Source organism: Sander vitreus, chromosome 19 (assembly GCF_031162955.1).
Source record: "Sander vitreus isolate 19-12246 chromosome 19, sanVit1, whole genome shotgun sequence".
NCBI lineage: Eukaryota > Metazoa > Chordata > Actinopteri > Perciformes > Percidae > Sander > Sander vitreus.
The window spans coordinates 6,065,358-6,089,897 of record NC_135873.1 but is presented as its reverse complement, the minus strand read 5'-3'; the positions used below and the strand labels follow the sequence as shown (position 1 = coordinate 6,089,897).

The 24,540-nt window shown below is 39.3% G+C and overlaps 1 protein-coding gene and 2 long non-coding RNA genes across 3 annotated transcripts; 2 read left to right on the top strand and 1 right to left on the bottom strand.

Annotated features, from left to right (window-relative positions):
* The first annotated feature begins 1,280 nt into the window (after nt 1–1,280).
* Nucleotides 1,281–8,996, top strand: tm4sf5 (transmembrane 4 L six family member 5). Its single transcript, XM_078275522.1, has 5 exons — nt 1,281–1,603; nt 3,060–3,140; nt 4,317–4,459; nt 6,982–7,174; nt 8,541–8,996. The coding sequence occupies exons 1-5, from the start codon at nt 1,430–1,432 to the stop codon at nt 8,556–8,558; spliced, it is 609 nt and encodes a 202-aa protein (XP_078131648.1). The 5' UTR covers nt 1,281–1,429; the 3' UTR covers nt 8,559–8,996.
* On the bottom strand, nt 8,835–18,366 carry LOC144533961 (uncharacterized). The gene is made up of 3 exons (XR_013503497.1): nt 18,304–18,366; nt 17,880–17,926; nt 8,835–14,165 (listed from the first exon to the last, which is right to left on the bottom strand). It is a non-coding gene; the product is annotated as an uncharacterized LOC144533961 (long non-coding RNA).
* LOC144533960 (uncharacterized) lies at nt 18,342–24,540 on the top strand. The gene is made up of 3 exons (XR_013503496.1): nt 18,342–18,542; nt 22,638–22,751; nt 22,849–24,540. It is a non-coding gene; the product is annotated as an uncharacterized LOC144533960 (long non-coding RNA).

Genomic DNA, 24,540 nt, shown 5'->3' with positions numbered 1-24,540 from the left:
TTTATTTAGGCTCTTCTCATTTCTCTATTTTGTGCTTCCTCGTCTCCTCTCCTCCTGTGACCTGGAAGTCGTTCTCAGCGCGTCATCTTGAAGGATGTCTTGATTCAGGAGAGTGAAAGAGGAATTATAAGCAAGGATGCACAGGTGTATCCTTTGGGGAAGTCTTTTCGGCATCTGTGACATATAAAAGAGGTGTCACAAACAGCTGGAGTAGACAAACCATCAGCTGTGCCACACTTAATATTTATTGACTTTAAAATGACGGCTCCGAACCACGGCTGTCTCATTTTGTTAAATGCCTGATGCCTTGACTCCTCTCTCCTTGTGCCTCTTTTTCGTCTCCTCCGCTCGCATCTCAGGTGGGAGGGACTAAGACTTAAGGAGATGAGGCAGAGAAAGTAATTGAGGATGTCCAAACTGAGGAATGAGAAGTGGGGAGTGAGTCTAAAAGTCCTTTAGGGCCCCTAAGGGTTTGAGGCCCGGGTAGTTGCCTACTTTACGGGGTTGGTAATCTAGCCTTGGTTAAATAATGTGGCTGTAAAAAGTAAGCCCTCTAAGTAGTCATCTTTTTGAAATCCAGAAACCTGCACCCTGCGTCTTGTTGCTCCATCGCTAACATGTAAGTAAGTATATAAAAAGTAAACAATCAATAACTAAGTTTGTTTATAACACACACACACACACACACACACACACACACACACACACACACACACACACACACACACACAAACACTCACACGCACGCAAACACACCCAGCTATTTTGTATCTTTGGTTGACAAGGCTGTGATTAAGCCGTACTTTAGGCCAAGCCCTCTCTTGTGTTTGCTATCAGTCATAAATAGAACAAACACACTGATATCATCATGAGCAGGAATCAAAGGCCATCTAACTGCATGTTCAAGCCCCTACAAACCCCTCTCTTTTCTGTGATCTTTAGTTTGTTTAGGTTTAATGTTTGTCCTGTTTTCAGGGAACACAGGACGAGATGTAATACATCCTTTAAGTGCAAGCGCGTACTAAGAGAATGTTCTTGACCTTGGCTATACAGTTGACACAGTGAAATTTCAGGTGGGCATCCCCCTTGATGGGTGATCCGAGGGACACATCATCAGTAGTACACCTCAGGCTGCATTTTCACTTTGACATTGACTCATTTGACTCAATATATTCTTGTTTATCTGAGACTCATGAGAAGATACACAGGTCTGAATTCAGATTAGCGGCAGCTACACCAATACTTGGCCTTTGTTCCCTCCCTGCTTCCTGCTCTAACTGTCACTGGCTGTGTTTGACTTTTGCAGTGTGAGTGGTGAGCTTCTCGTTCGCCTCCTCTTTGACTTCTCTGCCTTTGAGAGGGAAAGATACTCAAAGTGAGAGTAGAGAAAGAGAGGGAGCAAAAAAAGAAGACAACAAAAGGTAAAAACATGTGTTGTACGGGGAAGTGCGCCCGCCTGGTGGGCTTGATTCTGCTGCCTTCTGCGTTCATCTGCATGATCTCCAACCTGCTGCTGTTCTTCCCCGACGGGAAGAAACTGGAAAATGATCAGATCTCCCTCCAGGTCTGGCTCATGGGGGGGCTCATCGGAGGAGGCCTCTTTGTAAGTAAAGGATGTGTGTATATAAGTCTGCTTTAATGTGTTATTGTGTGTTTTATTGGGTTTTTCAGTCATTAACTCTGCTCTGTGTGAACTTGTAAAATGTCATTGAGTTTTATTACAATGGTTTGAATAACTGTGGGACTTTCTTTTAGAAGTAGCCTATGACAAAAAAAAAATGTAATCAATATATGTTGCATTTAGTGAAAATATATTTTTTTCACTATCGCCTTACCTTTGACTCCATGCAAAGTATGATACCCATATTTTTCAGTAAATAATCCATCAACTGTACTACTACTGGTACTACTCCCATTATTTAACTCCCAGTATTGAGCTGTCAATCAAAGTCCAGACTGACAATACTTTATTTTAAAATCTTAGTCCAGATCAAAAGTGATCAAAAGATCAGTCGTACCAAAATGCATCTCAAAATTAAACCCAACATGAGCACGATTTGGCTATAAGAATCATAGAAGAATAAAGAACAAAGTATAATAACTCAAGTCCAATTTTAAGGTATTTGCAATTGAGGATTTCCATTTAATACTACTTTATACTTCCAATCCACTACAATTGAGAGGAAAATATTATCCCATAATACTACACCACATTTATTTCTCATCTATAGGCCTAGTTGCTATACAAATTAAGATTTTACATACAAAACATATGGTGAACTTATAAAATGATGCATTGTTATACATTAAACAACATTAGCTCCTCGACCAAGTACAACATTAAACTTCAACATATAAATATAATGTATAATAGTATACCACCAATGTTTCTGCATTAAGTACTTTAAACTTTGATACTTTTGGTACTATACTTTACAATACTTTTTAGCCTATAATACTTAATACTTGCATATTTTTACTTAAGCAACATTAAAAAAACAATACTTTTACTTGTAATGGAGTATATTTACACGGTGGTTTACATATTATACTAAGGAGAACTTTTAGAGAAACTTTGACACATTAACCGTTAAGAGATTAAAACATTATCTGATCTCCTGTACTTCCTCACCAAGGACACACACGCAACAAATGGGATTATACGGGTCACCACCAACATTATCTCGACATGCTAACAAGACCAATAAATAAATAAACCATAAATACTCATTCAGCTCATAAATGGATCAGAGAGATCTTTGAGTCGTATGGAAAGTCTTTATCACCATGATATTACAGTTAGGAACAGGGACCAAGAAGTTGGAGTTAAGAGAGTAAAGCTTGATTCAGGATTCACAAATATTTGCTTTAAGAGATAAGAGAGCACACATAGACACACACATCATAAAAATGTAGGCATGTAGTACATGTATGGACACACACCATACCTACATATTAAATGTTTCTAAGAAACTCTTGCATATACTTAAAGTAACATATTACAAAATGACATGTCTTGTTTGACAAAAAGAAAACATTTTGGATTTTCAACTTTTCAGATGCTGTGTCCGAGCTGCTCAGCTATCAGGGCTGGGGGCAAGGGTTGCTGTGGAGCAGGTTGCTGTGGCAACCGTTGCCGAGTAAGTAAAGTCATTTGAAAGATTTACATGTATATGCCAGTGTGGGGACCGGTAAAAGGCAAAGGCGTGGACGAGGGTGATGTCATATCATGTATTGAAGGACAAACTGGAACCATGTGTATTTTATTATTAATTTACCATCATGGCATTATATTTTGCAGTCTTGTGAAAGCAATACTTGAGAAGAATTACAAATACCATACCAGAAAATGACTTTGGTAGAAGTCTCCTTTTAGAATATTACTTGAGTAAAAGTAGCTGATATTTACCGTACTTAAGTATCAAAAGTAATTTTAATATTAAGATTATGAACTTTATGGCCAAAGGTGTGTAACGTTATCGTCATCACCACTGTCGTCGGGTGGTCATTGTCTGTTGCCATTGTCCTGCACCAGGTGCTTCCATGACACTATCAGTCATTATGCTTCCTCCTCTTCTTTCTTCTTTAGTTGTGGCCTATGAGTTTTGTTTTGCCGCTTGGCAACAAACAGGCATTAGGTCACCAACTGAAATGGAGCGTGCATTATCTTGGCAATTTAGGAGCAATGATTCGCCAAACTGCTTTTTTCCAGTGTAACAAATGTCTTCTGATTTTATTTTGTAGGCTATAACGAGTAACTAAGATGCTTAGGTGAAATGTAGTGGAGTAAAAGTATACATTTTATTTAGGAAATGTAGTGAAGTAAAAGTAAAAGTTTCCGTAAATATAAATAACGAAGTAAAGAACAGATACGTGAAAATTCTACTTAAATACAGTAGCGAAGTATTTGTACTTTGTTACATTACAACACTGATATTTAATTATATTTATTGTACTGTGAATAAGTCTTTAAAGTCAATATGTTTTGGTAAATATATTTTACAGAAGTAGGGCTATAAACAGTACTCACTTCTTTTTAATTATCAGGAACTAGACTGCTAGTTAGCTAGTTGTGGAGACATTTGTGTGTGTTTGTGTCCGTCTTATATCCTGTCAAGTCACGTCAAAGGTATTTGTGTGGCCCTTGCTCACATTAACAGATTTGAAGGGCAACATAGGCCTACTTTAGAGGAGAAGAAATTAAAAGGACAAGGAAAGAAATCCTCAAAAAAGGACCCCCTGAAGATGAAACCTATTTTTTAGGGCCAGTAATTCACAAATGTCACATAAACAATATGTTCCTATGTCTCTTTCAGATGCTGAACTCTGTGTTCTCCTCTGCTTTCGGCCTGGTTGGAGCGATCTACTGCACCAGTGTGGCCTCTGCAGGTCTGGCTATTGGACCCAAGTGTCAGCTGGCCAACGGCAATTGGGAATACCCCTTTGAAGATCTTGGCACGTGAGTGATTCTCCTATCATACCTCATTTAAATGTACTTTTTCTGGGCATGTAGGTGATGCTGTTGAATCTATATTACCTTATTATCTTTGTGAGTGCAGCAGAAGAGTTTCAGTTTTTTGATTATAAAAATAACAAATGCAATATTATTAAAATCCAGTAGGTGGCAGACTGGACCAGCACTTTCTGTTCTGTGTTATTTTGCAGCTTCAGTACGAAAATCTGCAGTGATGAGCCTGGGAATTCAGAATAGGAAAGCACTCCAAGTCTTTTTGTCAAATGTGAAAACAACATTATTATTGCATGCACTAAGCTTATTAATGCATGCATAGGCCATGTTAAACCGCAGATTTTATGATTCTTGTTTTTTTTCAAAAAATGTAAAAATGTTAGTACATACATTTGGCTCTTTGCTGGCCCTAAAACCAAGAGATGACTCTGCGATAACACCGCAGAAGTATTTTATGAGCTTAGGCAGGTAAAACTGAATCACCTGACAGAGGCCTATCAGGTGATCGGGACATTCATTTATAAATATGAGGATGTTATTAATATGTAGACTATTGCTGTCCATGATGAGAGCAGTTTAAAGGGCACCCGGGGTTACAGGGAGCGAACCAAGTTTGAGTACACAATGCATGCTGGGATATTAATCCTTAACCTCAGATTGTCCTTCCTTCAGCAAACCTCAATTTCCCCTTTTTCTGTTTCTGTGAGCTTCTGTTAACTGTCTTTCACACGATGGACCATGAACCAGCATTAGTTGAAGTATTCTAATATTGATCAGTCAATTAATAGATTTGTTGATCTACATACAATGTGAGAATATGCTACTTTCTTCAGTTTTATATCATTATAAATTGAATATATTTGCATGTTGGACTGTTGGTCGGCCCAAACAAGCAATTTTAAGATTTTATATTAATAGATAATAGAAAATACATAGTTGGTTAGCAGTTATAAGCACCAACATGTTAACAATCATTTCTATCAGTTAGCATAATATTGGACTTCTTTACCCTTAAAATATCCATAATTTGACAAAACAATCTCTATTTAAACATCTAATGGCAGATGTAGAGAGTTAGCTTAGCTTAACATAATGACTGGAAACAGGGGGAAACAGCTAGCCTGGTCCAAAGTAACACATCCCCCTAATTCTTTCCTCTTTACACTTTGGTTTTTACATAAACAAAGAAGAAGAAGCATGTTAATTATTGAGCTTTGGAGATGCTGGAAGGCAGATTTGGACAGAGCCAGGTCAGCTGTTTCCCCCTTTCCAGTCTTTATGCTAAGCTAAGCTAGGCTAAGGTAATCAGCTTCTGGCTTACATTAACAGTATAGGCAGGTGAGTGGTATCAATCTTCTAATCTAACTCTTGGCAAGAAAGTGAGAAAGCATGTTTCACAAAATGTCGAAACATTCCTTTAATTGTACACTATTAAAGGTGATCTATTACGCTTTTCCGTATTTTCTGTTATATCCATAATGTTGAAATGTCGGATTTTAATGTTAAACATGTTTTACGTAAAAAACACTCCAGTAGTTTCTGCCTGTAGCAGATGACCAATCATAAGTGTCTTAGCCTGCCTTCTATGATTGGTCATCTGCTCCAGGCAGGAACTACTGGGGTGTTTTTTTTAAGATACTGCGGTGTTAACATTGGTAGTAAATGGCTCATGGTAGTAAAATATGTAATCTTGGCATTACTGCTGAAACATGTCCGATTGGGTAGTATTTGGTTCAGAAGCCTTTATCTGCGATTTTTGACGGTAGAAAGTGCTGCTCCATTCCATTACCATCTAACGTTAGCCTAGTGCTAAATATTAAGTAGCTGCATGCTAACGCCAGATAGCTGTAATCTTAGTGGACAATGTTGGTCATTTCTCCCCAATTTTGGGTCACATTACTGCTGGGACATGTCTGGTTGTGTAGTATTTGGTTTAGAAGCCTTAATTGGTGATTTTTCATGGTAGAAAGTCCTGCTATATACTCCGTTGCAGTCAGTCTGCAGTTGCAACGCGTCAAACAACAGAAGTGCGGAGATTCCAGGAGGCTCAGAAATGCGGAAACACGCTGGCCAATCAGAGCAGACTGTGCTTTGTCGGGAAGGGGGTAAAGAGACAGGTGTTCCTACAGAGCGTCTCAGACATAGGGTGAATACAGGAGCAGCAGCCATGGGCAGTATGAGAAAGATAAAAAGTGCTTTTTGAACATATAAACATGTGGTACAAACACAAAATACAAATATGAACCTGAATATGCTATATAATGGATCACCTTTAATCATTTTGAAACAGCTAAATGTCCCTTTCTCCGTGACAACATCAAGAGCTCCCTCTGCTTTCTATTTTCCATGTGCTTTCTTTCTCCACTCCTCACTTGTTCCCTTCATATTCTTACTGACACATTTATCCTCAACTCAGTCATCTTTTTTGACTTTTGAACTTCACACATCTTTTCAATTATGCTGTGGTTTGTCTCTTGGACAGTGATTATTTCTACTGCTCTTCTCCCTCACAGTGGTAATGGCAGCTACCTTGTAAACCAGACTCTGTGGACAATCTGTAATTACCCTGCCAACGCAGTGATGTGGCACGTCGTTCTGTTCTCCATACTGCTGGCCATGGGAGTGGTGCAGCTGGTGCTCTGCGGCATCCAGGTGGTCAACGGCTGCTTGGGATGCATCTGTGGGGACTGCCGTGACAGCAAAGATGTAGGTGAACAAATCCTGAAACTCCAAACCTAAAAAAAACAACTGAGTTTGGAGAGGAACAAATGCAAATCTTTGAAATGACACAATGAGTTTTGAACAGTATATCTGAGCCCAGGAGGTCATGAAAGCTACACAGAGGAGCTGGACTGGCCATAAAAGCATTGCAATTGTTATCAAACTAAACCGAGCCAACGTGAAGCAACATGCTCTGGATTAACTAGTTTGGTTGCTGGAAGTGAGACAGCTACTCTCAGTAGTTTGTTGAATGACTTGACCAGGTAGCAGCTTCCTACATGCTTTAGTGCTGTTTAGATTGCACTTTATCAGCCTGCCACTGATGGAAAACAGGAAAGGAAAAAAGTTTTGATCCTGTGTTGATAATGTGTGTGCAAGAAAGCGAGCAGATTGGCAGGGATTGTAGCAAAAGTTGCTGAATTCATTTCAAGGAATAGTTTGACATTTTGGAACCACATGTCATTTGTACACTTGTTATGGATTACACAAACAAGATATAAAGTGTTAATTAGTGAGCTTTAGAGGTGCTGGTCTGTGGATTTTGTTATCTTTGGAGAAATCCAGGCTAGCTGTTTCCTCTTTTTTTCAGCATTTGTGCTAAGATAACCGGCTTTACCTTAAAATTGTGCGTAAAACATGAGAAAGGTATGAATCTTCTCTAACTCTTAGCAGAAAGCGAATAGGCATATTTCCCAAAATGTTGAACTATTCTTTTAAAGACTGTACATTTTATTTCAGTGCAATCAGTGACTGTAAACACTTGAAAATCCAAAAGTCGGACACAGAGATTTAGAGCTTAAATTTAGTCATCAAGATTCACTAGCTAAAAAGTATACTAAAATGAAACATGACTGAATGTGATTGATGACTGATTGAACTTTATAAAGGTACAACAAGTTAACTGGCAGTTTGGCATGATGACATATAATTATGCACATGTACTTTTTCAACAGAAATATCGGACACAGGTTGAAGATTAAACTCTGATTCAGCACATGGTTAAACATATAGGGAGGACTGCTATTTTTGTATTTTGCTGACTTGCAAAAGGGCTCAGACACATTTCATATGCACACTAATAATGGACATACTGTAACATGATCAAAAGGACATAGCAGTTACCGTACAGGATTTGCGAAGTATACAAACCATTATTTATCATTGTCTACATTTGCAATAGTCAGACACATCCACTTATGCATTGTATCAACAGAGTTACAATGCAATGTAACAACTTGTCTACACATTAACATGATGCTCATATTTATTAACAGCTCTGTCAGTCAGCCATGTGAGACCTCGCTTCGTGTCCCAAACATGAAATTAATATGTGACTTCTGTCCTGTTGCAGGATGATGGTGGATTGTAAAAAGTGAAGATCGCCCAGTTGTAACACACCGAGAATGATGGTGGATTGTAAAAAGTGAAGATCGCCCAGTTGTAACACACCTTCACAAGAGCCAGGAGGCATATTGAGGGCTACCTCTCTATGAAACATCTAGGGGTTTTCTTTTGATACTCTTTTGTCTTACACCAAGTCTGTGTCTTAGATGGCTTTTTCAAATCTATCAAAGCCTTACTCCATTATTGTATGAATGTTATTCTAGCTGATTGTGTGTGTTGCTGGATTTATTTTTGGTTGAAATCTATATTGAAATAATCCCTGAATTAATAAGTAATATGGATCAATGTGTAATTGTAAATAATGATTTGTGTTTGTTTTATGTGCCTCTGCTTGGGTTATACTGTATATCAGCTAAGTGTGACAACACAATAACAGATGATGAATTAAAGTATATATACAACATTTACTATGTAGCCATGTTTTTATGTTTGGATTTGTGCATAATTTGAGAAAAGTTCCATCAGTTCCCTGTGACTACCAACATTAAAAACGGATTTCCTGAACAGTTTTTATGTGAACTGTGGTTTTTTCTTGCTCCAAAACAAACTGTCGCTCAATAACTCAGATTATCCAGCTGAAGAACTTCTGAACTTCAGAATCAATGTTAGGATCTTTGTCAATTACTCACCTCATGCTGTGCCCATGAAGCCAGACAGCCAGATCTAACAGGATTATTGTGCTTCAAAGGTCAAAGGTCAGAATGCCCCCCTGTGGACACTGCGAACATTGCAGCTGCAAAAACACTACACACTGTCCTGTTAGCACAGGTGCAGGTTAAGCTCATAATCCTTTGCTGCCATGGAGCTGTTTCGTGGTAATTGTTACCTAACTTTAAAGTTAAAAGCCTGTTGCAGAGCTGCACCCAGGTAAATATAGACACTCAACTACCAACAACCCAAAGCTAAAGCCAAATCTTTATGGCAGCATAGATGAAAGAGAAGATGAGATGAGTTCTTTATGTGCAGCCAAGTGAATATGCTTTTCAGCTTTCCTGTGTACTTTGGCTTTTAAACCAAACAATTTCTTCTAAATTTCAAGTTCCTGTGTTCACATACTTCCAGTACAGGGAGGGGAAATTATGTTGCTGTGGAAATAAGCCCTGTGCCCAACACTGTAACCATTTTAACTAACTGATTGGCCTGTGTTATGCAGCTCTCTTATATAATGCACAGCACAAAGCGAGGAAGGAACATAAGTGAGAAGAATTTGGAATAAAAGAATGGGTGGACAAAGGGAGGAAAACTGGAAGGGGGCCCGTTCTCAGCCACTTCTCATGCAAATCGTAGCCACTCTTAAAGAATCCAGAGAGGCAAAGAAAATGTTGTTTAATGGCGAGGAGTACAAACACTGATATAAGTGCATGCATGCAATGAGTAAGACTTGAAAGACAGAGAGACGTTCCACAAGAGGGAATGACAAGGAGTCAAAAGACAGTTTTTCAAACACATAATTCTTCTGTTGTATCTGCCTTGTGCACTTGTTTAGACACTGCAGTGAGGCCATTATTTAGAAATGTAGCCCTGTCCCAAACTGAGCCCCTCCTCTTGCTTTTCAGGCTTGACTGACATAACAAAGAGGAGGCAGAAGGGAAAACAGGGTAACATGAAGCAGAACTGGCCAGCATTGGCCGGATTAGTGAAAACAGGATTTGGACAGAGCAGGACAAAAGTACAAATCAATCTGTGCACGATGATTAAAGCTTTTTAAGTGAACTAATATTTCTACAATGGGGCTCCTCTTCCTCTTTCTTTCGTCACCTTGGGTTAAAACTCCTCAGCTCACCCACAGCCTCATTTAAAAGCAACAGTCATGCTGGCGGCACAAATGTCCACTCAGACACACGTAAGTGATAACTTAGCAGTGTCCACCACCCAATAATTATGTCAACCACACTATAAATGACCTAAGTGGAGCCACAAAGTAGACAGTCAGGCACATTCAGCAGGTCTGCAAGCTTATTTACAACTCTGTCCAAAATCGATAAATTTGAATTAAAAGCTAAATGCCTACCTTTTACTTAACTTTCTGATTATTTGACTGTTGTTTTTTAATTTGCTCTATCAATAAATTGACTTGACCGTTCTTAATTTCAGTCAAAGTGTTGTAATTCTACTAAGGTATCAATTGCTTAAATATGCTGACAGTGTTACAGGCACTATATTATCATATAACTCTGAAACATGATATTTTACACTTGGACCAGACATAAACCACAAGACATAACATCACTGTTTTCTCTTTTACATCATTGCTTAATGGCAGCATGCACACAAAATGAGCTAGAACTGAGGAGAAGTATCAAATCTGCTAGCTTTGCTTTGTATGGAGCTGAGAGGTTTAAATGTCCCATATTGTAAAAAGTGACATTTCCATGTCTTTTTTTTAATCATAAAGCAGGTCGAGGTGCTATATAAATATTGTGAAAGTATGAAAACGCTCAATCCACAGAAAAATGCATCCAGCCCATATTCAGAAACGGTGCCTTTAAACAAACCGCCAGGACTTTCGGACGGTTGTGATGTCCCAACTATACAACTATATAGGTAGAAAGTGCTGCTTCCCTGGTGGAAATAACCATAGACAGTATATAAGAATGGACCAACAGATCCCGTTGCTCTGGACGGAGACCAGTGAAGGCCGTTAGAAGCACTTTTCCGGTGATGGCTGAGCGTTACTGCGCAGCCTCCAACTGAGAGAGACGGCGTAAATGTGCCGTGAGCAACGTGTCTGAAAGTTGTAAGTCTTCTGCTAGCTGTGCCAAGAGAAATCTCAATCATTCCCAATCTTGCAGAGACGGAGAGCGTAGGTATATGTAAGGAGATAACATAGGCACAGGCTAATTATTGCTAACTAAAATGCTAGTTAACATTAGTAATTACACTTAAACAGCTAATGTGAGATGAAACTGCCTGCGAGCTTCTCCTGTACTATACGGTAATTCCTCTACTATGCGACAGTAAGTCGCGTGGTTATGACACAATTGTTAGCCTATTTTTACAAAAACGTCTGCTACGGAGCCATTACGTGAGGTACAAGGTAATGGAGCCTTTTATACGTTGTCGTGTTTCTTTAGAAATAAACAATGGACAAATAGAGTCTTTAAACGCTTCAGATGTAAAGTTATTCGCTGTCAAAGTGGCGCCAAAATGAATGGCAGTCAATGGAATGCTAACGGGAGGTGATGGCTTATTAGCATCAAAATGGCGCCATAGGAGGTTCGCGGTCCGAGGAGAAGCTTACCCCCTTGGCAATAACGTGCAGAGATTCCGAGAGCGCAGATGTGGAAGACCAGTAAACGCTGACCAATCAGAGCCGACTGGGCTTTTTCGGGAGGGGGGCTTAAAGAGACAGGCGCTAAAACGGAGCGTTTCAGACAAAAACATATGTATATTCAGACAGACAGTATGAGAAAAAAAAATGTCATTAAAGCATGTAAACATGTTCTAGTAGAAACCCAAAATACAAGTATGAACCTGAAAATTAGCATAATATTGGACATTTAAGTCCAGTAGGTTAAGTCATGCACAGAGCAACCTTAAAATCTGCCCTACAAATCCAAGAGGCTGTAACTACATATTTGGTCAAAACTGAGACCTGAATCAGATTTTTTTCTTTGCCACAGAGCGACAGCCAACTAGCAACTACTTTTACACCTAATATTATAAAACATTTGATTGTAAATTAATGTCTTAATAAATTCATAATTTTAATTTATTGAAATTGGATATTGATAAATATTATTGGATGGATAAACAGACACATAGCAAAACATAATAATTTAGTGGATGACGTATGGACTGTCAATTGTCAAAATAAAGTACATTTTTAAATAAACTAGCCTATCTACAAATCATTTGCAGGTACAATTCCTTACCCTTTCACTCACAGAAGAATATTCAAAGACAAATCAGTATTTTTAGGTATTATGTAGACTCTGTGGCAATGTTTTTGGGAGTAAAATAATCAGTATAAAAAGGCATAAAATGAAAGCATTACAATCTTTCTATTTGTTGTGGAGTTTTCCAGCCAGAAATGTTACACATTTTCACTCAATTTCACTGCTTCTGTAGTAAAGCCATTGTGCTCTGCTCCCTCAGATTGTCTATTTACTATACTCTGCAGTATCAGCTGTATGCATGGTATGTAGGTTGCAAACGTGATTAGACCCCACCCCTTCATGATTAATGTAATCACTGAGAACAATACATGTGTCATGATGTAAAAACAGGGCATTGCAAAGAGATATGAGACAAGGCATGAGATAAATGACATAATGAAGCCCACAGAGGGCGGAGGGCGCAGAGGGGAATAAAGGAGGGCGACAGAACCAGCCATGAGTGACCTCAGCCAGTCAGTCCCGGCTGCACAGAAACTCAACAAACTGCCTATGGGAATGTCTGGGGGAGGGAGCAAGAAACAGGGAGTTGGGGTCGGGGGCAGTAAACACTCACACAGGACTAGACTGGTTTGACCCTGTAATTACTTGATTTTTAGTTTGTTGTTGTTGATTGGTCTCTGATTGTAATGCCTTTATCTTAAAATACTTTTGAAATCAGGGCTAAGGCCCAGTAACTTAGTGGCTGGGGATACTTTACATATGTCCTGCCTATTTCTTTTCAGCAAGACATGAACTATATAGGTGGAAAAACATGTTTAATTACTGCTGGGTCACAATGTTATTAATATATGTGTCTCAGAGGCATGAAAGCAATTTAAAATCAAATTAGCCTGGATTTAGATGTCATTAAACACGCAGATGCTAGCTCTCACAACTCATAAACTCATGTACACTACACTAATAAACCCCTTTTTTAATGCAATTATGAACATTAAATAAGTTGTTATGTTATTGTAGGCCCATTTTAATACCCAGCTCAATTTTATACATTGATTAAAACCAAGGAGTCTAGACCCCATAAGGCAACATTATAGAAGTGGAAGTAAATAAGGGTTCCCTCGCAAGATTAAAACTGCAGATGTTGCACTTGCCAGATTAGCATGTAGCTCCCTGGACCACGAGTATGCCTTGAGGGGCATTCTGAATGACACTCATCAATATCCTCCTGTCCATTATACCTCAGATTAAGTATTCTTAAATTGATGGACGGGCTACTTGACCCTCTCATGTCTCTAATCCTTTCTGTTTCTGACTTCCTGCACGTTCGCAGTGCTGCTATTCTTGTCTCTCAGCCATAGAGCAGTGGCACTGAGGGATTAAAATACCAGTGGGACAAAAATTCACAGGGGATGATGTCCGTAGTTTGAAAATGTTGCTTTCCACTCGCCATCCAGTTTTTTCCCACAGCTGATATCACGATGCCATTAAAGGCCAAAGGGATAGTGGGAGTGGTTCAGCTCCTGATATCAGAGCTTCCTCGTGGCCTCACAGGAAGCTACAGTGTTGCCTCATAATAGTACTCGGGCCACCGCTAGACTAGCAGCGGAACTTGTTGACACCTTACCATACATGGAGAGGAATGAGTGTCAAAATGCACGGAGGTGAAACCGCAGAAGGACCACTTGACTCTCTGTGAAGGCTGTGTAACAGTAACCTCTGTACAAGTTTGGAATCTGTTGCACAAAAAAAAGAAAATGGCTATTGTTTAATATGCTTTCATAATCCCCAATTTTCAGTTAAGGAAATGAGCCTCTGGGAAGATCAAAGTTGTCATGGGGGAAAGAGTTTGAAATCACTCTAAAATAGGTTAAAAAGGCCTAATAGTATGAGAATATCAATCATAAAAAGTTAGAAAACTGTGCCTAGTGAAGAATAACAATTTTAAGTTGTCACTTAGAATGACGGACTAATAACAAAATGTCTATATCTTTCTCTTGTTTGATGCCATTAGATGTTTTTATAAGTCTGCACAACTATGGTCCAGGTCGGGCCCCTGGTTAGCTCACCTGGTAGAGCGGGCACCCATATATAGAGGTTTACTTCTTGATGCAGCGGCCGCAGGCTGTGGCCCTTTGCTGCAGGTCATTCCCCTTCTCTCTCCCCTTTCAAGTCTAAGCTGTCCTATCCAAATAAAGGCCTAAAAATGCCCAAAAATTATCTTTAAAAAAATAAAAACTATGGTCCAGGTTGGCTGCTCTGCTGTTAATCATCCACACAGAGTCGTGTTTAAAAATTAGAGACAATGTTCCACCGAAGTAAGTTGGTTCTTCACCCACATCTGCACGTGAGTGAGCACATGCATGTCTGTCATCATGTAGACAGACGGCCGAGATTTTGAAGCTGCTGTGAAACATGCAACAGTTGGAGATATAACAGACTCATCAGAACAGATGTCATCAACACTGACAGATGTTAAAGATCAGCTTCAGTACATCTCTCACTTTCAGTTCAAATAACAAATCTAGTTCATGTTCGTTTGAGACTTACCCCCTAAGATTGTTCATAATGAGGTCCCCACATATTTATCCAACTCCTTTAATATCTTTTGAGATAATCACATATGCAACAAGAGGAAGATCAACAGATTTTATACTTTTTAGATTCAAGAGTCCAATGGGCAAAAATACATGGCTGCAATTGAATGGAATAAACTGCCAGTTTCTCTAAAACTCATTGAAGCAGACACAATTTGTAAGCAAGCTATAAAGAAATGGAGAGCAGATCTCTCGTATAAGATCTTGAATAGGCCTGTGGGCTTTATTGTGTAATTTAATCCTCGACAGTCTGTGCATGTAATAACTCTGTAGTAGTGAAGCAGTATTATGTGTATTTTATGATTGTCAAATACATCTATCTACAATATCTACTCCTTAAAACCCTTTAGTTTTTTTTATTTTCACTTGCAGTTTACAGCACTAAAATGTACATATAGGTACTTACTTATTATGTTTTTCACTTACACTTAAGGGAGCACTTCAGGTACACCAACACTAAACATGTTTTTGGAGGGGAAGTGCAATAATTAAAGTTGATAGTGTTCGCTAATGATTTATCTTGAAATAGAAAAGTATTTGTGGGGTTTTTAATTATAAAAGCCTTGGTCCGCCAGATAGTTTTGGCCTTTCAAAAAGCCACAATTATGAATAACCCATTAGTTGTATTCTGTGTAATATTCTAATTGACTGCAATGAGACAGAATCTGCACAAGCTTTCATCCTGATCTGATTACAACCTGTAAATGTTCATCTACATGTATTTTCATTATCTAGAACAAGGCTGACTTTCACACATGAATTCAATGTGAAAAATGACCACTTGTGGGTAAGTCCCTGTTGCACTTCACAGTAAAATCAGCTTCAGACATTTGCCTGCTGTTACACAGACGGTTTCCTGGGTGATTTCTAATCAGCAGGCGCAGGCTCACTCTGAGAGCTCATCTGGGTAAATTTCCACTAGGGCAAATCTCTCCAACCACTCAGCTGCCCTGAATAAGCCTTAAACCCAGACCAGGAAGCTAATAAACAGCAATAAACCATTTAATGGGCCAACAACAGCCAAGGTTTCCTCTGTCTATCTCTATATATCTGTCTTTATAGAAAGGGTTTGTGTGAATATTCTTGATCAGAACTGTCTGCAAAGTCAGATTTTAATTTGTTCTCCAGGTTTTGCCTTCTGATAACATGACAAATGGTTTGGTTTTTCAGCCCTCAAACATGTACTGTCTTACCGTACATAACTGCAAGTGCTGGCTTTGGGTATGTGCAAATACATACTATACATACTGTACATTGCACAACACTGGCTGCAGCCAACCAGTTTGTATTTTGTTACTTTGCATGGCTCTCACTGTTAACTGTCACTGTTATATCTCAAAACATCCAGCAGGTTTCCAAGGAATTTAGTGGACATGAGCCAAGAAACAAGTGATTACATGTTAGTGTTGTGAATATGTTACATTCTATTTTGTGACAATTGAACAAAAGCCTCTCTCATCTGTTTTGATTGGCATCATAAATTGTTACGATGTTTTCCTTGATGAAGATTTAGCAGCGTGAACCTACCTTGAACCAATCCTCTTTTCCTTTGGTGCCCCTTGCTTATCTGTCTAGTCTCACGTGATCGAAGTTAATGGAGTGATTGTTTGAAAATGTATATATTCTTGTGTGGCTCATTAAACCTTTAGAACATTGTTGAAATGAACCCTGCTTCGTGTCACTTTGTTCTCCGAGTGCTCGTAATGGCCAAGTCAGTAGATGACGTGATATATGATCAAACCACAAAACAACCGTGATCGGATCGTTTCATAACAGTAAGTGTTGATTCATAGAGCTTAGATTTCCACCATTAGATTGTGTTTACTATGACTATTTAAGAATCAATTCTGTTTGCGGTAGGTATTTGCACGGACAATAAATCCATTTAAATGAGGGTGCCCGGATAGCTCAGTTGGTGGGGGCGCCCATAGGTTTACTCCTCGGCACAGCGGGCCCGGGTTAGGCTCCGACCTGCGGCCCTTTGCTGCATGTCATTCCCCTTCTTTCATTTCTTCAGCCGTCCAGTCAATAAAGACCTAAACATGCCCCCAAAAATGAACTTTAAATTTTTTTTTTTTTTAATGAATCTATTTAAATGAAAATTGCCTTGTATTCCATAAGTTTGGTCTTAAAGCTACACTATGTAACTTTTCCAGCTTCGGTCCCCCTACAGGTTGTCTCATTGGAACTACAGTTGCAGCTAAAAGTTACATAGTGTTGCTTTAAAGGGGTGACTGTTGTTAATTCTTCTCAGTAGTTTTGATCCACTTCAGACTACAACCTACTCACTCTAATAGGATATGTAGCGATTTCCTCCAAAGGTAGGTCTCTCTTTTCTATAATGCTCTCTCATATTCACAATTATTAGAAATAAGCACAAAAACGGAATCACATAGCCTATACAGAAACATAACTTCTGAGTTTGGGCCAATGATAGCACATTGTGCTGAAGGTCATGGTGAAGTACTGTTTGTGGTAAATAAGAAAAAACTCCCAGGACACATGTCGGAAACTGAGTGTCACGTAATGTGAAGGTAATGTACTGTACACACCCATCTATCACAATCTTCTTCCTACATTATTTAAGTATCAAATCATGTCCTTCACATTTTCATTGAAGAAAGTGTTTCTGTCATTTTTTGTGCATAGTTCTGCACCTTGCACCTGCTCATTGCAATAATTGCATATTACCATAATAACGATAACCTGTATTTAGCTTCTGTATCTTTCATACATAAAATGCAGCTAAAAGTGCTTTACAAAACAAACAAAAGCAGTATTTAAAGAGCAAAAAGCAAAAATATGAAAATACATTTTAAAAAAGGAGGGAAGTAAAATAATAAACAGTCCTACCAGCACCAGTGATGACGTCCTACAGGCAATGGTGACCTCTGACCTCTCTGATGGACCAAGAGAAAAGACAAAAGTCCTAACCATCAGTGATTCATGCACCTCAACAGACATCAAGGAGTAAAGTCTGTTGTTAAAATGGGATTACAACTTGATGATCAAAGTTTAGAGGTCAAATCACCCTAATTCATCATCATTCATTCATTAACTTTGACCATTTGATGATATTTTGTGTTATCTGTATCAACAACTATGTGAACGAGGTAGAGGAAAAACAAACATGCAGGAGGAACAGCATGTGTGTGTATGTGGGACGGGTGAGAGGCACCAAAGAGAAAGGGAGAGTCGGGAGCTCAGAGGGAGGGAGAGCAGACAGGAGGAGAGAAGGAGGGAGGGTGAGAGAAAGCAGGCGTGTCCACTCTCTCACCGTGCTCCGGGGATTAGCTATTTAAAGTCCAGTCGCTCCGCGCCACAGAAACCTTTCCATACTGCCAATAGCGATGCACAGTTGAGTCTGAGCAGCGCTCCCAAGAAGGCGTTTTAATGAGGGAAGCGACAAGAAAACGCAGATGAAGTGATCAGGGATACTCGCTTTGCAGCTGGGAAATTATCAAGATTATCCATTTTCCACTGTCTGTCTTCAAGTCTACAAGTTTATAGTACCAGGTAAGTCATTTAAAACATCACTTGAAAAGGTATTTATAAGACTGCTGCTAACTAATACTTTGACATGTAGGTAAGTGTAAGCCTCTCTTATCAAAAGAGCTTTAGGGTTGCTGTTTTGGTTTTGGAGCAGGTGTGTCATTGGAGGAGTTCCTGTTCATGATACGCTGAGAGCATTTTGTGGGCTACTGTTTGTGAAGCCCACTTCACGTCACGCCTTGTCCGCACGCACGCACGTACGCCACCTATTATTATTATTATTAATATTATTATTCTCTTTAACTGTCCAGTCTGCCAGTTTAATTGGCATCACTGATTGGGCAGAATAACGCCATTTATGAGCAACTAAAAACATATGAAAAAATGATCATCTTCAGGCTTTGCTTTAAACTTTAATGAGCAGATAAATACTGTTTCCACTTCATTAGTTTAATCGCGGAGAAAGAGAACAGATAATTGATGTACAGCTGCTCTAGATGAAAGCTCAGATTAGCCTGTCTGATGCAGCTTCTCATTCAACCTCCTCCCCCCCGCACGCGCACAGAGGCTTCCACATCCTGCACGCGCATCTAATAGTAGAATGTGAAATTGTAAACTGAAAGTGCATTGGTTAGCCAAACATGACAAAACTAGTGGTGAAAGAAGTAGTTTCTTATAAACCCCAGTGTATAAAACTGCAGGTTAGGGACTGTACCAAAATTATTAGAGTGGGTCAGATAAGGGGGAGGATATTATTTTTCTTTTTACTAAAAATAGGATAGTCTGGCTTTTTAGGGAGGAGTAGAGGAGAGTCTTTTATATTTGTCATGTTATTTCAGCCTTCCTTCGCAATGTAGTTAATAATTACATGAAAAAGACAACTTACGGAGGACAACAGTTCTGTATCTGCTTTAGGATTTTATTAATGTGTACGGTGTTGGCACACATTTACACAGATATTTTATTAAGACATTAAGGTTTAAATTGAGGTACACAATTAAATAAGTTATACCAATTAAACACTTATTTTTTTTACATGCTGTAAGGGACAGTGTTGCAGCATTAGAGCTTCAAGAGGAGTGTACAAAGTCCCTAAAAGTCCTGCAAAGTACAGAAGTATTATCAGTAATTGTACTTTTAGCACCAAAATGTCTCGTTCTATAGTGTTATGAGATATATATATATATATATATATATATATATATATATATAATTGATGCATACACATTTAAACTGCATTTTAATTATGTACAGTAACTGGTCAAGGTGAAGCTAATTTTAACTACTTTGTTTGTAAAATCTTTATCAGATAGTAAAACAAACTATATTGGCCTCTGAACTGCAGTGTAGAGGTATAAAATGGAATTACAAGTAGGCTGCCATACAAGTGTATTTACAGCAGTTGAGTAATGTTATTATTGTTACATGTTACATTATTGGATCTGTCTGCTGTATGAGAGCGCTATAGAAACACCTTAAGAGCTTCTTTATCCACTGGCTGTGACCAATATGAAGGAAAGAGGATTGTATGCTGCTATTAGTGGACGGACACACACACACACACACACACACACACACACACATTTGTGCAGGTATCCATGCACAGAGTAGTGTATGCGTCATCCAGCCTTGCAGGCCTGTGTGAGGCTTTGTGTTGCGGGCAGTGACACAAGACTGCACCTTTTTCTTTCATAAATCCTTGGGGACCGACCGGCGGAGGGGAAGCTCAGTGGGAGCTGTGGGAAGATTGTGATCACATTACTACATGCATATGTGCTCTGCTGCTTGCTTTAACATTGTTTACAAAGCAGATAAGGAGCTGAGTGTGGACTGGTAAGGTAGTTTGCAGAGATAAAAGTTTGACAGAGGTTTAGAAATAGAGAATATGTAGGGATCACACTCAGCAAACCTGTTTAGGACGCTTAACTCTCCCACAGATTTTCTTGTATATGCACATATGCACAAACATGCACTCAGAATTATGAAAACGTCAAGCCAAAAGCCACTTGCTAATGTTTTCCTGGAAGGATTGCACAATTCTCAGCTCCATCAGTGAGCCGTCACTGGTTGAGCAAGTCAAACAGCATTATTCAGGTAGCAGCTAACTGCTGAGAGAAAAACAGAGGTCACTACTTCCACTTATTTTCTCACTTATTATATCTTCATTCTTTACATACCTCATATCTATTTCTTCTACTTCCTCTGTCTTTCCTTATCTCCTCCTCTTCTCTGTGGTCAATATGGGTACTGTCTCTGTGCTTTCAGAGTATGTGTGTGTATGAGAGTGTGTGTGTATGAGTGTGTTTGCCATCTGAGGTTGTTTTTCTCCTCAAAGCTCCCAGGCTGCTGTGTGCTGCCAGACCCCCTCTGCCAAGCATAGCCAAAACTCCTCACTACTGACCAGGGCCTTAATATTGTGTGTGGAACTGCTTTGCACACGTTTTTATGGGAAAATGTGTATGCTTGCGAAATTATTAATACACAAAGAATTTATTGTAGAATGAAACTAGGTGGGGAAAAACTGCCCGTTCACTTTGTTGACAATGTGTGCTATACTGTGCATTCTCATTTCACAGGCAGAACCTCTAAATTGACCAATCCAAATGGATTCACTGTGTCTGTAAATGAGATAGGATTTCACAGCCACACCTGCGTGAAAATGAGAAGGGGGGTGCATTAGATGGTTAAGAAATAGAGGAGAAAAAAATGCCTTTTTCTGCGTGAATTTATCCAAAAAAGAGAGACTGAAAATATAGTTTTTCCCTTGGTTGACACACGCCTCCCCTGTGGCTCGTCTGTAATGTGCTACAGCAGCTCCTTCAATCTGTGCGTATGTGTGAGCTGTCACGTCTCCATGAATCTGCCACACTGAGTCAAGCAGCATGAGGAATCGGCAGTAAACAGTGAAAAAAAAGGAAAAAGATGTCAGCCGAACACAGTTCTCCTTTATGTTGCAATCACAGTTTACTGTTTGTCATCAGATATGGGGCTTAGTGCTTTATCACACTAATGGGTTTTCTCATCAGACTGAAGTAGGCAGTTAGTTTCAGACGCTGTCTCTCTTTGTGGTCATTTTGCATCTTTGTAATTGTTTTGTGTCTCTTTTTGGTCATTTTTATTGTTTCTTATTGGTTGATTCAAGTCTTTTTGTAATCATTTTGTAACTCTTTGTGCCGGCTGATCATGTAAACTTTATACATAAAAGTTTAGGTCATTTGCAGCAAAAATATGAAAGCTATTATTAAGCTGACTCTTCTTTTACCCCAACGCACAATTACAATAGAAACTGTCGCGATCCATCACCTCTCTCTGCTCCATTTCACCTGACCTATTTCTTAACCCGATTAGACTAAAATAAATACCCTTTTTTTTCACTCAGTCTAAGTAAATACAGCTCAGTCCTGGCGTGTGGCCCTGGCTTTATCTTATCATTCACAGAGAGAGGGACAATTCTCGAGGAAATTATGAATTTGACTGACTTGTTGCTGAGTGAATCAGATCTGATCTAGGTCCAGAACCCCCTCAATGGAAAGCACAATTGCTGACTTAGAGAAAAGTTCAGAAACAAAATCTTTTAGAGTGCTTCAAATGAAAACAGCTTCCGCTTCAGTTGAGACATGCACGTGTCTGCCCGTTAGTCATAACTTGCATACATCAGACGACCTCTATGCAGTCTGGTTGGTTGTCAGGACAGGGCTTAATAACTCCCCTGGCTGCCATAGCCCATTAACACCCCTTTCCAGGATTAGGCAGCATTGAGGATGATGCTGGCACTGTAAATACTGACTGATTGGCTGGGATTCAACAATATTGTCAGCTTACGTTAGGATATCATGGCGTTGAAGTGCAGGCTCATAATTCCATTAAACTGTGAACTGGTGATGAGCTGTCAGCAGGCACTAGACATACTGTTCTTGTGATCAGGCAGCTTAAATGGAAGCTATAGGATATACCTTTTTTATTTACTGTTTAATTTTTTAAGTATGTTTAGCATACTTTTTACATTATATTTCAGAAAGATTCTCACTGTTGCTTGTCGGCTTTGTACATTAAATTGTTTTTATTTGTTTTCTATCACCTTTCTTATATTTATGTCTGTTCACTCCCCTCTCTCTACAGACACCTCTGCCATGGGTGTGAAGATGCTGCAGTGTTTTCCTTTCTACAGACGCTGTAAAGAGCGCTGCAAGAGCAGGCAGTGCCCCCCAGCGGCAAGTGGAGAGCAGCTACACAGTAAGAAAGTCAAACTTAAGACCAAATAAACAGCCATTTCATGATAGTGGGCCCTGATAAAGCCTGATCTACCCTATCTGTACCTTCCACCCCTCAGTTCCCATTGAGGAGATGAAGCCCCGTCTGTGCTCCACGACATCCTGTGGTAGCGACAGCGAAGCAGCAGGAAGCCTGAGTCGGGGCTCACAGATATATTTCTCCACCAAGGCCAGGCTGTCTTTTAGACACCAGCTGGACAGCAACATCAACGCAGTGGACACCACTTACTGAGGAGGACGGAGTGCTGCAGAAAAGACAAATGGACTCGTGTATCTAGGTTTTCCCTGGCCCATTCATGCTTGGACCCTGTGGTGCGGATGTGGGAGCCTGATAGCTAAGCAAGTGCATCTATCGTCACCTTTTAGATTTGATCAACAGTAGTTGTGCACTGCCAGTTTGCAAAGAACCCCTCCTTGCTCATTCGCTGCCCACAAAGAACTCTCGATGATTAATCCAATTCAACAAGAGGCGGGGGAAATAACACTGAGACAGACTTGGTTTTCAATCTCTGTGCATTAATATTTCATAAGACTAAACTCTAAACGGAGTGGACCCAATGCCCAACCGGACACGATACTGATGAGAGAAAACAACATAAGAGACATGTTTACAGCATCCACAACCGAAAGTGCATTACCTTTTTACTTTTTTTTTTTTTTTTTATGATTCCCTTTGTAAAAAAACCTGCAGATTTTTTAATTCACTGTTGAGATAAGGGAGCATGATGATGAATATCTCGATCTTAACCTCATCGTTAGCAGTCACCCATCATGAGTGATGGATCCTATTTCTAAACTTACTGTTGACAGTTCTTATAAAGAAGGTAAAGGCTTTACTTTCTAATCTGCTCTGTGACAAAACAATGAAACACTACAAAACAGAGGGGGGGTGCTCAGCAGCTGTTTTTTTTTTTTTTTGCCTCTAGTTACTCTTGAGAAAGCATTAAGCAAACTGAGCTGCTCAGCAAAACGTATTTCTATTAAGTATTTTGTCATGTTTGGCTTCAGCTTCTTCTGGTGGATTTCTTTATTTTCTATCAATTAAAAAAACCCTCTTTGCTGCATTTGATAAATATTTTTTTTAACAAACCTTAGCTAAAGACTTTAAAGCTTTAGTGCGTAACCTTTATATATTAATGAACGTCCGTTACATTCAAGCCATTGCCAAATGAGTTGATACAAAGCTAATTAAGAATTTAAACTCCACACAACTCTCTCTGTATTTCTCAGTATGGTTCACGTTCAGAAGATTGTGTCGTCCGGCAACTTTCGCCGGCAGAAAATCGAGTGACGATAATGACCTCTTTTGAAGAGTCCATGTTTTTTTTAATCCTCCGTGTCCTCCTTGGCTACTAGCAACTGCGTGGAGGAGGGGTGGGGGTGGTGCACGATCACAGAAGGCTTCTACCGTGTGGACATGCCGACGGTTTTATTGTCATTAATTAGAATTCCTCATGGGGGAGACAGAAACTACGCACTATAGCTTTAAGGATGAACAGGATTCTGTATTTGCCTACAATGAGCAGATATTAATGTAATCGCTGATCCTATATAACTGTGAAAACCTGCTGAAATTTCTACATTCGTCCTTTGATGCGAAAATCAGTTATTCAAATCTACAGTACGTCAAAAGTATCTTCATTCTTTACTAACAACTAAAAAAGGTACATTCAAAATGTCTCCTGTGTTTTTGTTGATGGCGAATGACGTTTTGCAGAATTAAATATGATTATGATGAATGATTAACATTA